Raw genomic sequence first — 15820 nt, 5'->3', positions numbered from 1 at the left:
ATATGTAATAAAAACATGAGAATACAAAAGTTCTTTAGGTAAGCTAATTTATAAGTTACGTAAATCTTTTACCAATAAAAACATTCGTAAAAAATTAAAAGTTCTAGTTGCCTTTTTAATTAACCAAAAAATCGGGGGGCAACTAGGCTTCGTCCCCCGCTCTTTTTTTCTCAAAATCATTCGATCAAAATTATGAGAAAGCCATTGAGCCCAAAAAAAAAAAAATATGCAAATTTCGTTTTGATTATTCCTCTGCGGAGAGCCAAAATCAAAACATGCATTGATTCAAAAACGTTCAGAAATTAAATAAAAAAAAAACAAGTTTTTTCAACTGAAAGTAAGGAGTGACATCAAAACTTAAAACGCACAGAAATTACTTCGTATATGAAAGAGGCTGCTTCCTCATCAACGCCCCGCTCTTTACGCTAAAGTTTTTTACTGTTTTAGAAAGAAGAATTGAGAGAAAGAGTCAAACTTTAGCGTAAAGAGCGGGGCGTTGATGAGGAAGCAGCCGCTTTCATATACGAAGTAATCAAACAGTTCGTGGTAACGAACTGTAGTAAGGAGCGACCCGGCTCAATAGTAACCAAAACTCTAAAAAATTGAATTTTGATATCAATAGCTACATCAAAAGAATCGCATTTTAATGCTGATTTTAAATATATAAGTTTCATCAAGTTTAGTCTTACCCATCAAAAGTTACGAGCCTGAGAAAATTTGCCCTATTTAGGAAAATAGGGGGAAACACCCCCTAAAAGTCGTAGGATCTTAGAGAATTCTTGTTGCCCCGTGGGAGGGGCAACAAGTTACAAACTTTGACCTGTGCTTACATATAGTAATGGTTATTGGGAAGTATACAGGCGTTTTCAGGAGGATTTTTTTGGTTTGGGGGAGGGGTTGAGAAGAGGGGGATATGCTGGGGGAACTTTCCTTCGAGAATTTGTAATGGGAGAAGAAAATTTCCATGAAGGGAGAGCAGGATTTACTAGCATTATTTAAAAAAAAAACAATTAAAAAATAAAAGTGAAAAAGCTTTTTCAGCTGGAAGTAAGGAACAGCAATAAAACTTAAAACAAACAGAAATTATTACCCATATGAGGGGCTCACCTCCTTCTAATACCTCGCTCTTTACGCTAAAGTATTTTCGTTAATTTCAACTACTTATTCTACGGCTTTTGTGATTCAGGGGGTCATTCTTAATGAATTGGGATAAAATTTAAGCTTAAGTGTAAAGAGCGAGGTACTGACGATGGGGCGAATCCCCTCATATATGTAATAAAAACATGAGAATACAAAAGTTCTTTAGGTAAGCTAATTTATAAGTTACGTAAATCTTTTACCAATAAAAAGATTCGTAAAAAATTAAAAGTTCTAGTTGCCTTTTTAATTAACCAAAAAATCGGGGGGCAACTAGGCTTCGTCCCCCGCTCTTTTTTTCTCAAAATCATTCGATCAAAATTATGAGAAAGCCATTGAGCCCAAAAAAAAAAAAAATATGCAAATTTCGTTTTGATTATTCCTCTGCGGAGAGCCAAAATCAAAACATGCATTGATTCAAAAACGTTCAGAAATTAAATAAAAAAAAACAAGTTTTTTCAACTGAAAGTAAGGAGTGACATCAAAACTTAAAACGCACAGAAATTACTTCGTATATGAAAGGGGCTGCTTCCTCATCAACGCCCCGCTCTTTACGCTAAAGTTTTTTACTGTTTTAGAAAGAAGAATTGAGAGAAAGAGTCAAACTTTAGCGTAAAGAGCGGGGCGTTGATGAGGAAGCAGCCTCTTTCATATACGAAGTAATCAAACAGTTCGTGGTAACGAACTGTAGTAAGGAGCGACCCGGCTCAATAGTAACCAAAACTCTAAAAAATTGAATTTTGATATCAATAGCTACATCAAAAGAATCGCATTTTAATGCTGATTTTAAATATATAAGTTTCATCAAGTTTAGTCTTACCCATCAAAAGTTACGAGCCTGAGAAAATTTGCCCTATTTAGGAAAATAGGGGGAAACACCCCCTAAAAGTCGTAGGATCTTAGCAAAAATGACACCATCAGATTCAGCGTATCAGAGAACCCTTCTGTAGAAGTTTCAAGCTCCTATCTACAAAAATGTGGAATTTTGTATTTTTTGCCAGAAGACAAATCACGGGTGCGTGTTTATTTGTTTGTTTGTTTGTTTTTTTTTTTTTTTTTTGTTTTTTTTTTTTTTCCAGGGGTCATCGTATCGACCAAGTGGTCCTAGAATGTCGCAAGAGGGCTCATTCTAACGGAAATGAAAAGTTCTAGTGCCCTTTTTAAGTGACCAAAAAAATTGGAGGGCATCTAGACCCCCTCCCACGCTCATTTTTTTCCCAAAGTCAACGGATCAAAATTTTGAGATAGCCATTTTGTTCAGCATAGTTGAAAACCATAATAACTATGTCTTTGGGGATGACTTACTCCCCAACAATCCCTGGGGGAGGGGCTGCAAGTTACAAACTTTGACCAGTGTTTACATATAGTAATGGTTATTGGGAAGTGTACAGACGTTTTCAGGGGGATTTTATTTTGTTTGGGGTTGGGGCTGAGGAGAGGGGGCTATGTTGGAGGATCTTTCCTTGGAGGAATCTGTCATGGGGGAAGAAAAATTCAATGAAAAGGGCGCAGGATTCTCTAGCATTACTATAAGAAAACAATGAAAAATAAACATGAAAACGTTTTTTCAAATGAAAGGAAGAAGCAGCATTGAAACTTAAAACGAACAGAGATTATAACGCATATGAGGGGTTCTAAAAATACTTTAGCATAAAGAGCGAGGTATTTAGGAGGAGATAAATACCTCGCTCTTTATGCTAAAGTATTTTTAGTAATTTCAACTATTTATTCTACGGCCTTTCTGATTCAGGGGTCATTCTTAAAGAATTGGGACAAAACTTACGATTTAGTGTAAAGAACGAGGTATTAACGAGGGTACAAACCCCCTCATATACATAATAATAATTAAAGAATATAAAAGTTTGTTACGTAAGTTAATTCTAAAGTTACGTTTAATTTCTGCTAATAAAAAAATTCGTTAAAATTAAAATTAATAGTTGCCTTTTTATGTAACGGAAAAATTGCATGGCAACTAGGCCTCCTTCCCCATCCCATATTTCTCAAAATCGTATGATCAAAACTAAGAGAAAGCCATTTAGCCAAAAAAGGAATTAATATGCAAATTTCATTTGAATAGTTTACGTGCGGAGAGTCAAAATCAAACATGCATTAATTCAAAAACGTTCAGAAATTACATAAAAAAAAACTAGTTTTTTTAACTGAAAGTAAGGAGCGACATTAAAACTTAAAACGAACAGAAATTACTCCGTATATGAAATAGATTGTTCCCTCCGCAATCCATCGCTCTTTACGCTAAAGCTTTTAATTGTTTTAAAAAGCAGAATTGTGGCAAAGAGTCAAACTTTAGCGTAAAGAGCGAGGGATTGCGGAGGGAACAATCTATTTCATATACGGAGTAATTTCTGTTCGTTTTAAGTTTTAATGTCGCTCCTTACTTTCAGTTAAAAAAACTAGTTTTTTTTTATGTAATTTCTATAAGAAATGCCATTCATATAATTTGGATTTAGATAGTTTTTCGTTACAGGTACTCATTAATCAACCATACTTTCCAAATACTGCTTAATGACTCCTTGATGATGTCAGGGAAAGCATACCGTAGACCGGTGGAATTGAAAGACAACGAATATACAGACTCACTTTCTGTAGCTCTCCGTTTAACAAGTCGCCATCTATCAAGCGAGGGCCTGGGATTCTTATCAATAGATGATGTAAATGTGCTAAATGATGAATGGGAAGCGACACTTATTCGAGATGCTGAATTACTACCGGATCTTAAACCATTTCAGGAGGCTGTGATGAACATTACATGTGCTGCAACAAGGCCTGTGGAACCTGTTAATGACATAGAAACGGTAATTTTGTATATGAGATGGACTTGAAATGGTGATGCATTATGACTTAATTATTTAAGAACACTTTCCATAACGTAGCCTATTTAAGAACAGAAAAGCCGTATTAATCATAATTCACAATCTTTTGGTACAAACACTTTCTTTTGAGGAGGGGGGGAGGATTTTCGGTTTTTCAATTTGTTTGGTGAAAATTAAAAAAAAGGGTATTTTTCAACGAAAATGTCCCCGAAAAGATGTTTTTTTCAAAATCGAGGAGGGGTAAAACATCTAGAGAGAGGCGACCCCCCCCCCCCCCAATTGACGCTGTTGATAACACTAAATACACTCAAACACATAAAGCTTTCATTCCAAAAAGTATGAAAACTGATAAGAGAGGGAACTCGAGTTTTTCTCTGTGGAAAAAAACAACAATCAATACCACCTAGTGTTACCAAGCAGATTCGTGTTTTTTACTTTTACTTTACATGAGGTGGAGACGCTTTCTTCAAAAGGGCTGAATTGGGGTATATCTACATTCATTTTAACTAAGCGTACTAGACTTCAATTGTTGGCGTACTAAGCTCGTTTTAACTGTTGTATTATTAACAAAGACAATTTTAAAAACAAAAGAAAATGTCTAATTTTAAATTAAGTTAGTTTAAGGTGGGTTTGAACTCGGTTTGTGTATTATTTGCAGGGCTGCAGTAAGCTACTGGGGATATACGCTATATATCATATTGTATATATTTTTGCTTATATAAAGATTCTCTGGTCTGTTCAACGATAGTAAAACTTGGAAAGTACTGGAGTAAACTAGGTCTTCTAACTGAAATCAAACTTTAACAAATTAATATTGAGCTAGTTTTGATTTTTTTTTTTTTTTTTTTTTTTTTTTTTTTTTTTTTTTTTTTTTTTTTTTTTTTTTTTTTTTTTTACCTGTTTACTTCTACTAGGTAATGCTGCACTGTCCATAGTGCTAACGGTTTTTAATTGCTAATAAGCCCGTGAAATAATTCCAAAGGTTCCACTCTCATTAATTTCCCATACCCTTCGTTTCAGGCAAGAAATGATTAGAAAAATCCAAAAAAAAGCTCTAAGACGCATCGTCTAAGCTTGAAGATGTAAAAAGGTCGGGTTGCAGTTTAAGGCTAGATGGCTCTTTTGATTTTTGTTGATGTTTGTCCTTTTTCTGTGTTTATTCTGTCGTATATTTACTCCTTTTTAACACTGTGAGGAGTTTCTAAATAATTAGAAAAATCCAAAATGAGCTCTAAGACACATCTTCTAAGCTTGAAGATGTAAAAAGGTCGGGTTGCAGTTTAAGGCTAGATGGCTCTTTTGATTTTTGTTGATGTTTGTCCTTTTTTTGTGTTTATTCTGTCGTATATTTACTCCTTTTTAACACTGTGAGGAGTTTCTAAATAATTAGAAAAATCCAAAATGAGCTCTAAGACACATCTTCTAAGCTTGAAGATGTAAAAAGGTCGGGTTGCAGTTTAAGGCTAGATGACTCTTTTGATTTTGTTGATGTTTGTCCTTTTTATGTGTTTTATTCTGTCGTATATTTACTCCTTTTTAACACCACAAGGAGTTTCTAAATAATTAGAAAAATCCAAAATGAGCTCTAAGACAATTTTAGACATTTAACGGATTAGCAAGACTTGCAAGTTTCGGACTGCATGTTCAGGATTTACGTGTGCAATGGAACATATTTCAAATAATCTTATTTTAAGGTACTTATTTTAGGTGGAGTACTTATTACCACCTTAAAATAAGGTACTTATTTTAAGGTGGAGCTTAAATCACTTTTTAAGTTGACGAGGTTCGAGATTTTGATCAGCTAAAGATAGTAAAGCTTATCATATAGAATTTGTTCACAGACAATTTTGCTCTTTCAGCCTAAACCAAAGTCCAAAGTTTTCGCTATGTATAGAGAAAAAAATAAATTATTATTATTTACGGTTAATTGATTTTTAGTAAAAATCCAAAAATAGCAATGAAACAATAAAGGAAATTACCTAATTAAATGAGTTATTAAATGGAATCCTTGTTAGTTAGGTATTAGCTAGTTTCAAACGTATATAAGGATTTATTAAACGGGTTGTTAATTAGTAACTATTAATTAGTTAATAATCTGCGTTGGTAATGATCAAAAGTGGTTTATTTTTTTAAATAATTCAAGAATAAAGAATCAAGGACTGCAATTCCAAATACTTCAGTGTATCTCAGTTCTGAAACTGATGAACAAACAAAACTAGAAAGACTTATCATATACAGCTTCAAACAAAATTATGTCACTAATTGATAGTAACTTTCTTTCTATTTAAATATACCAAGTCGATTAGATCTTATCTAAATTTATTTTGATATTTATAATCAGTAAAATAATGATATAAGGAACAAAATAACAATCAGTGAAATAGATATCTGATATTAGCTTTTAAAGTTACTGTGTTATTTAGAGTAAGTGCGAGATGAGCATAAAATAAATGCAGAAACCTCAACTTCCCTACGTTATTTTGTATAAAGTTTTATCTTATTAGTGTTCTACAAATTTGGTTTTAGAAACCTCCCTAAAATGCGTCTGATCTCCCTTTAGGAAAAAAACGCAATTGTAAAGTTTAAAAAAAAAAAATGCCAAACGCTAGATGGCGTCGTTGACTTTTTTTTACTCTAGCACCAGTTTGCAATCAACCGACCTATGCTCTTTGGTCTATAGATGGACATGTATTTTAAACGGGCATCGTCTTCTAATAGATATCAAAACCAAAAAGAGAAATCGATAGGTTTCTTTTCTTGGGAGCACGGTTGTCACTCGGCTAAAGAAAAAATCGGGTAATTTTTTTTCTACACCAGTACCAGTTTCCAATCAAGTGACCTATACTCTTTGGTCTATAGATGGACATCTATTTTAAACGGACATCGTCTTACAATAGATATCAAAAACAAGAAGAGAAATTGATAGATTTTTTTCTTGGGAGTACGGTTTTCATTCAGCTAAAAAAAAAAAAATCAGCTATTTTTTTTTTTTTACTTCAGTACCAGTTTCCAATCAAGCGACCTATACTCTTTGGAATATAGATAGACATGTACTTAAATCGGGCATTGTCTTCCAATATATATAATATACAAGAAGAGAAATTGATGAATTTCTTTTCTTGGGAGCACTGTTGCCACTCAGCTAAAGAAAAATCCATGGCGCGTGTCTAAAATTGTCCTCGTATTAATAGGGATCAATTTTGATTTGGAGTCCTTGAGAATTTTCCACCATTATTGTTTTGTGTCCCACGGTGTCGAAACTGTATTTTATATCTTAAAATTTGGACTTTATAAACAATAGATAACAAGAACTATTTTTCAAATATCTCAAATTATTGATAAAACTTCATATGAAAGTTAGAATAAATCCATTACACGTCGAAAATACTTCGATTTCCTCGATATATGTAAAATTATACATCCCTGTTTCTTGACTAGATGTGAAAAGTACTTTTTTCTTTTTTCAATAAATCATCTTTTTTATTTTTTATTTTTTTGTTTTGTTATTTTAGTATTTATTTAGTTTTGATTTAAGATTATATTTTTGTTTTAAATTTATATTGAAGTGGATTATCATATTAATCATTCTGTATAAAGGCTTATTGTTAATAAATATCAATGTCATATTATGTATTTTCCCCTTTTTTACCTTTCCTTTAAATAGAATTCAAATTCCTTCAAATATCACACTGCCTTTCCATTAAATGTAATATTTTGGTTGCCTCTCCTCCAAATGTACTTCAAATTCCTTCAAATACCACTGAGATAAATTAAAATAGACTGGGATAAATTTAGAAAATATGCATGATATGAAAAAGAAATGAGATGTTTAAAAAGATATGTAATCAAATGAATCATATATATTCACATATCAAAAGATATGTAAAAACCTTAAAAAAAACAATGTTAACAATGTTGTTAAATGTTGCCAAAGCTTACATTTAAGTTCCTTCTCTTTTTTCTCTGTCTTTTTTTATTTAGGTTTTGATGTCCTTTTAAACTGAGTGCTGAAGTCATTTTTTTTTCTCTTTTCTTAGAATGATGATGGTTGTATTGATGTTCTCAACATTATGGCGCAAAGGTGCATGATTAGCTCGCAATCTTCCAGTGATCAAAATCTAGTAAATGACGAAATTGCGTATGGGAAGAAGTTAAAGAAACTATTAGATGGAGCTCTAGATGCTAGACTCCCTATCTGTGTCAAATGGAAGGTTAGTACCTTGATAAAAGTTTTGCAGAGAATTTACTCTTTTGTTTCAGTATTAATTCCCACTTTATGTTTTTTCCTGATTTAGGCTGTAATGTTATAGACTGCTTTATTTTAAATCTTCAGTTTTGTATCAATAAGAATTTCTGCTTTAATGTTTTCTCATTTTTTATTTGGGCAACATCTAATTCGCTTTAATCTGTCTCTTTTATTCCAATTTTGTTTCTGCTTTTTGCTCTTTTTTAGGCTTTATCTCTTTCATTCTACTCTTCAAATCCACTTTTATGTTATAGGCCTATGTGAACAGCGATGAAGATACTGCTACAAAACAGACAGTCTTTGGTATTCATTTTATTTACATTCAGACTTTGAACAAGATTTATAGAATCCCTGCATCAGTTGCCATTGTGCCTAGCTCCCAAACAAAAGAGACAAAAATATTGAATTTTGTAACTTTTGATGAAAATGGTGAAGTTATTAAAGGTGATGATCAGAGGTTGTTGGCAACATTAGAATCCGAAATTTCGAGGTGCATTTGCTATAGATTGGATTACAAGTCTCCAGTTTGTCATGATTTTAGTAAGTCGAGGTAAGTATTAGCAATCCTTATTAGTGTGACATGGCAGAAAACAGAAAAATAACTTGGTAAAATAGGTAAAAAAAAGACGATTTTTAACAGATAGGAGTTATGGGACAAAATGAGAGTTCCAGTCAAAACTGAAATATTTTTAGTTTTTTTTTCTTCTATAATGTAAAGGTAGATTACATGTAAAGATAGAATGTATCACTGACGGAAAAACAAAACCATAGGTGCAGTCATTTTTGTTTATTTTTATTTTCTTTTTTAACAAAAACAACAAAGCACTAGTCCCTTGGCCCAAGATTACCCCCCAAATAAAAAAGTTACCCTAATTTTGAGGGGATGGGTCCCCTTTTTTTTCTTTTTTTTTAGTATCAACTCAGCAGTAGAACGATAAAACTTGAAATTATTGGATGCTCTTTGGTAATCTTTGTAGCGATATGTGATGCTTACATTTAATTAGTGTTGGAAAATAGTATCTTTTTTCCTCGTTTTTTCATTTATTATTACTCCGTTTGCAATTTGTTAAAAATGGGGCATAAGTTTCAATTAATCAGTATAGCTTAAATGTATATATTTAATATATTTCATTTGCAATATTATCCCGGATTGAACTGTAAGCTATTTGAGCAGACAGGGAAAAAAAAACATGTAAATGCCTAGGGTCGATTATCAGTGCCTTCATAAAATTTTAACGCCGAAAACAGAGTTGAAGATCTAACGACTATGTATAAAAGTAATAAAGTAGTATGCAAATGGTAAGTTTGTGTAAAGAACTGATTAATTTTGAGTAAGTTTGGTAAGCTCGAAATCAATTAAACTGCCTACTTAAAAATTTGCATAAAAGAAGATTTTGAACGGACAGATCTGTAGAGCCCATTTACGTAGTAGGAGGAGTAACTAAAAAAAAGTTTTGAGAAAATATGAAAATTTAGAAATTTGTTTTTTATTTAAAAATAAATAAGAAAAAAAATTATAGCAAAAATAATAAAGAATAATTATTATTCGTGGTTCGTAATTATTAGTGGTTCGTAAAATATTATATCTGAAAGTAGAATTGGGATCGAAAGATTATATACAAAAATAGTAAAGCAGCAAGAAAATGGTAAGTTTGGGTGAACGTACTGATTAAGTTTTAATAAGTTTGGTAGGTTTAAACCAAAGTGTTTTGGTAGGTTTGGTAAATATGTATGATCCTTATAATATTTGAACTGGTAGAAGCTCATATTATTGGGGAGGAAATACTGAAAAAACATACCTTAAGGAAGTACAAAAATTTTGACATTTATTTTTCTGTTTATAAAATAAACAGAGAAAAAAACTCTGAAGCAAAAACGATAAAGATTTCAAGCTGTTGTGTAGGATCGATCATCAGTACCTTCATAAGCTTGGATTGCTAAAATAAAGGCCAAGCCTTATTTCTCCTTAACAGAATTTTTTTCTTTTAGATTTCAGGGCAGATGGACTAGCTACAGTAGTTAATGAAAATTGGCTCAGTGCCTTCTTTGAGTAAATCTCTTTCTATCCTTAAAGGAGAAATTTTTTGTCTGGGAATGAGGCTCTAATTTTTTCTTTAAGTTTATCTTCAAACTTCTTTAAATGATCTTCTTTCTATTCTTAAACATGGGAAAAGGGCGTGGATATCTCTAGCTGAATTTTGACTGCCAAATTCGTAATCTGCCGGCTGTCATAATCTAATTTTAAGATCGTTTAATTCCATGTTTTGTTTCCTTTTCTTCCTTTTGTTTCCTTTGTGAGAAAGGGAAAGGGAAAAAGGGAAGAATCCCTTTTTCCTTTTTGCTCACCCGGAACATTACCTATAAGTAAAGTATATTAATTATTACTTATAAGTATTTTTCTAGTGTATCTTATAAGTATCAACTTATAAGTAATGCACATGTTACCACGATTGTCCGAAATCTGGTTAATGTTGACATTTCCCGGTGTATGTCCAAAATTCCTTTTTCTCTGCTTGGATTGAATAGCTTTGCGAGTTGGCTTTTTCAGTCTTTTGCAAGGTGTGATGGTAAAAGTTAAAGTTAGGTTAAATTCGGTTATAAATGTCAGAAATGGGTCAAAACCTAAGCTAGCCTAACTCAACCTAACCTAATCAAACCTAAACTAATCTTGCATTAAATTGAAAAAGTTGACTGGCAATGCTGACTAAATCCAAGAAGAAAAAAAGGTATTTTCGACAGTCACCGGTGAATGTCGATATTCCCGAACTTCGGACAGTCACGGTAACGTATATATGACTTGTAAATATTGTATACTTATAGTAGTCACTTATATTACTTTTAAGTTTCACTGATAAGTATTAAATTACTTATAAGCAAATGTTTTGTTTCTTCCCGTTTGTCTTGCCAGGGCCGTGTATTATTGGACTTCAATGTTTTACTTACAAGTAATGTAGTATTTAAGAAGTGAAAAGAATCATTTTTATACAACTCTGGAAAAGTTATCACAGCTTTGCCTCTCACAGAGACTATCTGTCTTGGCTTTACTCTAATTAGCCATGGCTCTCAAGTCTTTCGATCACATCCACCAAATGTATATACATAGCGTATATATATATATATATATATATATATATATATATATATATATATATATATATATATATTTATATATATATATATATATATATATATATATATATATATATATATATATATATATATATATATATATATATATATATATATATATATATATATATATATCATGAAAAGAGAAATCACCAATGCAACAGCACAACACACAAAAAAAAAAAAAAAAAAAGAGAGACAGAAGAAGAAAAGGAAGACTGTTTTCCTAAATTAGTGATTAATATAGACCAGCCCTTGAATGAGGCCTTAACCCTACTCATCCATACAATCACATAGGTCAAACAGCATAGCCATACACAATCAACCATAAAGAATAATCCATGAACAGGCAGTCATGTCGTCAATAAGTATAAGTCGTCATTTACCAAACAATAGAAAAAATAACAAAGACAAATAATTCAGAGGCAACAACCCAACACAAGGGCTCATCAGGAGAATACACTGGCCTATAGGGTTTCGCCACTTTAAATTCTCTACCCAGTCAAGTGTTGTGGCTACCACAGAATATCCATGGCATCCCCGTGTCAGGTATCACCCCCAAAATACATGCCTATGAAAGAAACAAAAAACAACAGCAAATGTAAAACAATAACATCAAATAACACCAAAACAAACTTATATATATATATATATATAATAAATAACAAATATAATAAATATTCACGACTTATCTAGATGCCGAAAGCAAAAACAGAACAACGAGGAGACATACTCTATCTCCTGTTCCCCCTTAAAAAAAAAAAAAAGAAAAAAAAAACACGAAAGAGAATTTTCCCGAGATTAAAATTCATGTATCAAATTCAATTGGTTCGCCGAACTAGATGGGATGTTAGTAGTCGGATAATGATGGAAATCAACATCATGTGAGGACATCTCACTAAATTACTCAGGTAAAATGCTATACTCTGGTAATGGTGGAAATAAACATCATGTGAAAACATTCCACTAAAACACTCAGGTAATTATACGTGTGTAAATTTAAACATAAAAACAGCATTATGAAAATGAATAGTCTAACAAATGGTAATATCTTCATTTTATCATATCTCAGTCGAATAGACATATCACGTTCATCTCCAGTTAGAACACAAATGGTATTTTTTAAACTCCTAACCTAAGGGATCAAGGGTCGATTAAAACGTACTTAAACACACAATAAAACTCTAAATAGGGATGGGCGAAGAAAAGAAAAATGAACCGATCTCATAATACCATTTGAGAAAAAGTGCTTCAGCTTTCTCATCATACCAACATTTCTTGCACCCTTGCTAATAACACATAACATTTGTCCCTTGAAACTAAGGCGTTTATAATATAAGTAATGTAGTCCTTGCAATACTATTAGTAAAGTATTATTGATAAGTGTATTCTTTATGCGTATTTCTTATACCCACTTGTCACCCACCAAAAAATGATCTGAATTTAGTTCAATTACTGGGTTAATTAACTGAATTAATTAAGTTAACGGGTTTAATTAATGGATTAATTAATTAATTATATAGCTATTATAGCTATTAGTGGTATTTAAACGATCAAAAGTGATTTTAAGTGTTTTCATATTTTAAGTTTTCCATGTTTTATTTGTCTAAATCTTTTTAACGTGTTTTTTAAGACTTTTTATTTTTTATTTACACTTTTTATTTTATTTTTTTAGACACTTTTGTCCTTATCGTTGCATAGATAAATGCAGCTACTGACTTTTAAAGCACTTCCCATTGCGTAGTTCTTTGTACGTTTTACGAAGAAGCTCAAAATTTTGAAAATACAACAATTTTTGAAATTACAGCAAGATTCACTGAATACTGCTTTTTTGAAATTTATGTCATTTATCTGGCCCACTTTGAAATTAACTGACTTTTATATAACAGACTTGTATACTGAATTGCATAATGACTTGTACTGACTTGATATGTTTGTACTGATTAATCATAGAAACGCGAAAAAAATCAAAATTTGACTATTCAATAGTTATTCGATTATGAAATTACTTGCAGTTATTGCTAGAAAATCCTAAAACCCTGCTAATTCTTGAAATCAATTTTTATCCATTTAAAAATACAGATAATCCAAAAAAACACAATTAAATTTTTTTTAATATTTTACGATATCATTAAAATGTCATAATGATGTTTTTTTTAACTTTTCATCTTACTATTAACAGTTTTGGTTTTCTTGGAAAGGAAAGGCACGGTTTTGCATAATGTATGAGACATATCATAATTTGGCTGTTGTTTGGACTACTTGTTCGGTCTAATAGATCCATTAGACTATTGAAACAAGGATCGGACAGATGGTCTTTTTTTGGGAGGGGGGGGGATCAGCAAAGAATCACTGTTCTTGCTGATAATTTTGATAAGAAGTACCCAGAAATTTGGAAAAAATAATCTACCTGTGTATTCGTCCTTGATTAGAAGTGCTTACTACCCCTTTAATTTTCCGCCTTGCTGATTCATATCCTTAAAATTTCAGGCTTTGCTTAGTTCCAGTCAAGATAGTAGTTTTTAATTCGTTTAGAAAAGAAGTAGACGTCAGAGTCGCGGCTATGGATCCTCGGTATGTTCTTTTTCCTCTTTCTTTTTTTTTCTTGCTTCTGGCTCCGTTTTTTGTGTCTTTCATTCTTTCTGTGCCATTAAGCATAGTTTCTAAGCGTTTCCCATTGTCTCTTTAATCTAATCTTGTAGTTAAGATAAAATGAATAAGTATTTATTTAATCAAACGAAGATTGATGATTAATCTGTCCGTTTTATGAAGATAAGTAGTATTTTTTGACTCAATGGATATATTGAAAAAACTCCTGTGAGATAGGGTGGTAGTGTGTACTGGGGGGGGGTCCTTTGAAGCACCCCTCTTTCCACCTTCTTTTGTAGTTCAGAATATATCGCAAAGTAGGGACGAGGGTTTTGGGTGACGTTCACTTTCAGGTCTATGAACTAAGATACCGATCTGGCGCATAGACTTTACTCCCCGCACTCGACTAGGTAGGGCACATTTATTATTCAAATTTAAGCAAATATTTCAATTCAATTCTTAGATTCCCCCCGCCAGATAATTGATCAGCAAACAGTCAAACTAGTTTATAATGAGAGTGTGACAATGGTATTTTAGATTTTATAAAACTAGACTTACGACTTTTTATCATGAAGTTTTTTGTTGGTAAGTGAGGCTGCTATGCCTGTTCTAGGGTTTTGACTTTTATCTTATAAAGCTAAAACTTCATTAAATCAAGTTTCAAAACTTGATGGGTTAAATAGTTAAGATAGTTAAACGAAAGAAAGCGAACCAAGTTGAGTCAAGGTAAAAAAAAGTAATGCTTTGCCAAAAGAATAGGTATGTTGTGGGGAAATTTTAGCTTAGCTGACAACTGAGATAACTAAAAAATAGACATGCATTTAACGTCAAAATTTAACGTTCGTTTGCGTCGCAAATTCTGCTACCACCACTAATGGTATTCCTGGTACTAATGGTACTCCTCCTAATGGTCAAAATATAATTCTTGAATTGTGCATATGCAAAAATCATCCGTGGTTTGATAAACAGTTACATCAATCGGAAGAAAGTAATGACACTTGGAAAATTTAGTGCATATACACAGTTCAGGGTATATAATTGGTCATTGAGGGGATGGGCGTAAATATTTTTGTTGATAAATAAGTCTGATAAATTTTAATACTAATATATAAATAGTTTACCTTTATGTGAATTCTGATCATAGAAACTTACCTTGTAATTCTCTCCTATTTTAATGTATATATATTTTTTAGGCTGCCTCCTCGGAATCAACTTTACCATCCGGAAGCAATGACCCCCTTTTCTTGGGTGGGGACCTCTCAGACATGGAGAACACTCCAACCCAGGTCTATAACAGAATTAAATTGGACGTTGTGTGCTTCGATGCCAGGAACTTATTGTTTAGATAACCGGTTAAAAATAGACTGTCGAATCACTTTTGACGGTGAAGAAAAGCCGCGTGTATTTGGTCAGGTTTTAAAGTTCGACTTCGAGTTGCTTGTGACTAGTCCATAGATTATTAATTTATGTTTGTTTTTTACAATTGTTTGTTTCTGGTTGATTTGTAGTAAACTGCAATTATTTTTGTTTTATCATCCTTCTTCTGTCTGTGAATTAAATTAAGAGGAATAGAATTGTTTGAGAAGATGAATACTGTGGTCGTTGTCCGCGCACCTAGAGTGCAAAAACTTCTGCAAAGTCTACTTAATGGGCTCTTTAAAATCAAGGTTTCAATGCGTTTTTAGTGATATTACCTGGATACATTCTTTTTTATAACGGTCTAGGTTGTGCCAGTTAGTGCAACCTAGTAAAGAGTTTTCCTCTACCCATAGCGGTGAAACTAATTCATGAAAATGGGAGAAGGAGGGAGGGGGGACAAAAATACTTTTCTAAATCTCGACGAGGACTTCTTTAGATTTTTTTTTCAGGGAGAGCACCAAAAAAGGGA

At 32.3% G+C, this 15820-nt stretch overlaps 1 protein-coding gene across 4 annotated transcripts in view; it reads left to right on the top strand.

Annotated features, from left to right (window-relative positions):
* LOC136038815 (trafficking protein particle complex subunit 8-like) overlaps positions 1-15464 on the top strand; it is a 109199-nt gene extending 93735 nt beyond the window's left edge. For all 4 annotated transcript variants that reach the window (XM_065722207.1, XM_065722206.1, XM_065722205.1 and 1 more), the window contains 5 exons: positions 3623-3950; positions 8006-8179; positions 8469-8764; positions 13834-13917; positions 15126-15464. In XM_065722207.1, the coding sequence (XP_065578279.1) occupies positions 3623-3950; positions 8006-8179; positions 8469-8764; positions 13834-13917; positions 15126-15387 (1144 nt within the window). In that variant the 3' untranslated portion in view covers positions 15388-15464. The remainder of the gene's footprint in view (positions 1-3622; positions 3951-8005; positions 8180-8468; positions 8765-13833; positions 13918-15125) is intronic.
* Positions 15465-15820: the final 356 nt, after the last annotated feature.

This window comes from Artemia franciscana, chromosome 18, assembly GCF_032884065.1.
Source record: "Artemia franciscana chromosome 18, ASM3288406v1, whole genome shotgun sequence".
Lineage (NCBI taxonomy): Eukaryota > Metazoa > Arthropoda > Branchiopoda > Anostraca > Artemiidae > Artemia > Artemia franciscana.
Note: the sequence above shows the minus strand (reverse complement) of the source record. Positions and strands in the feature narration are given on the sequence as shown.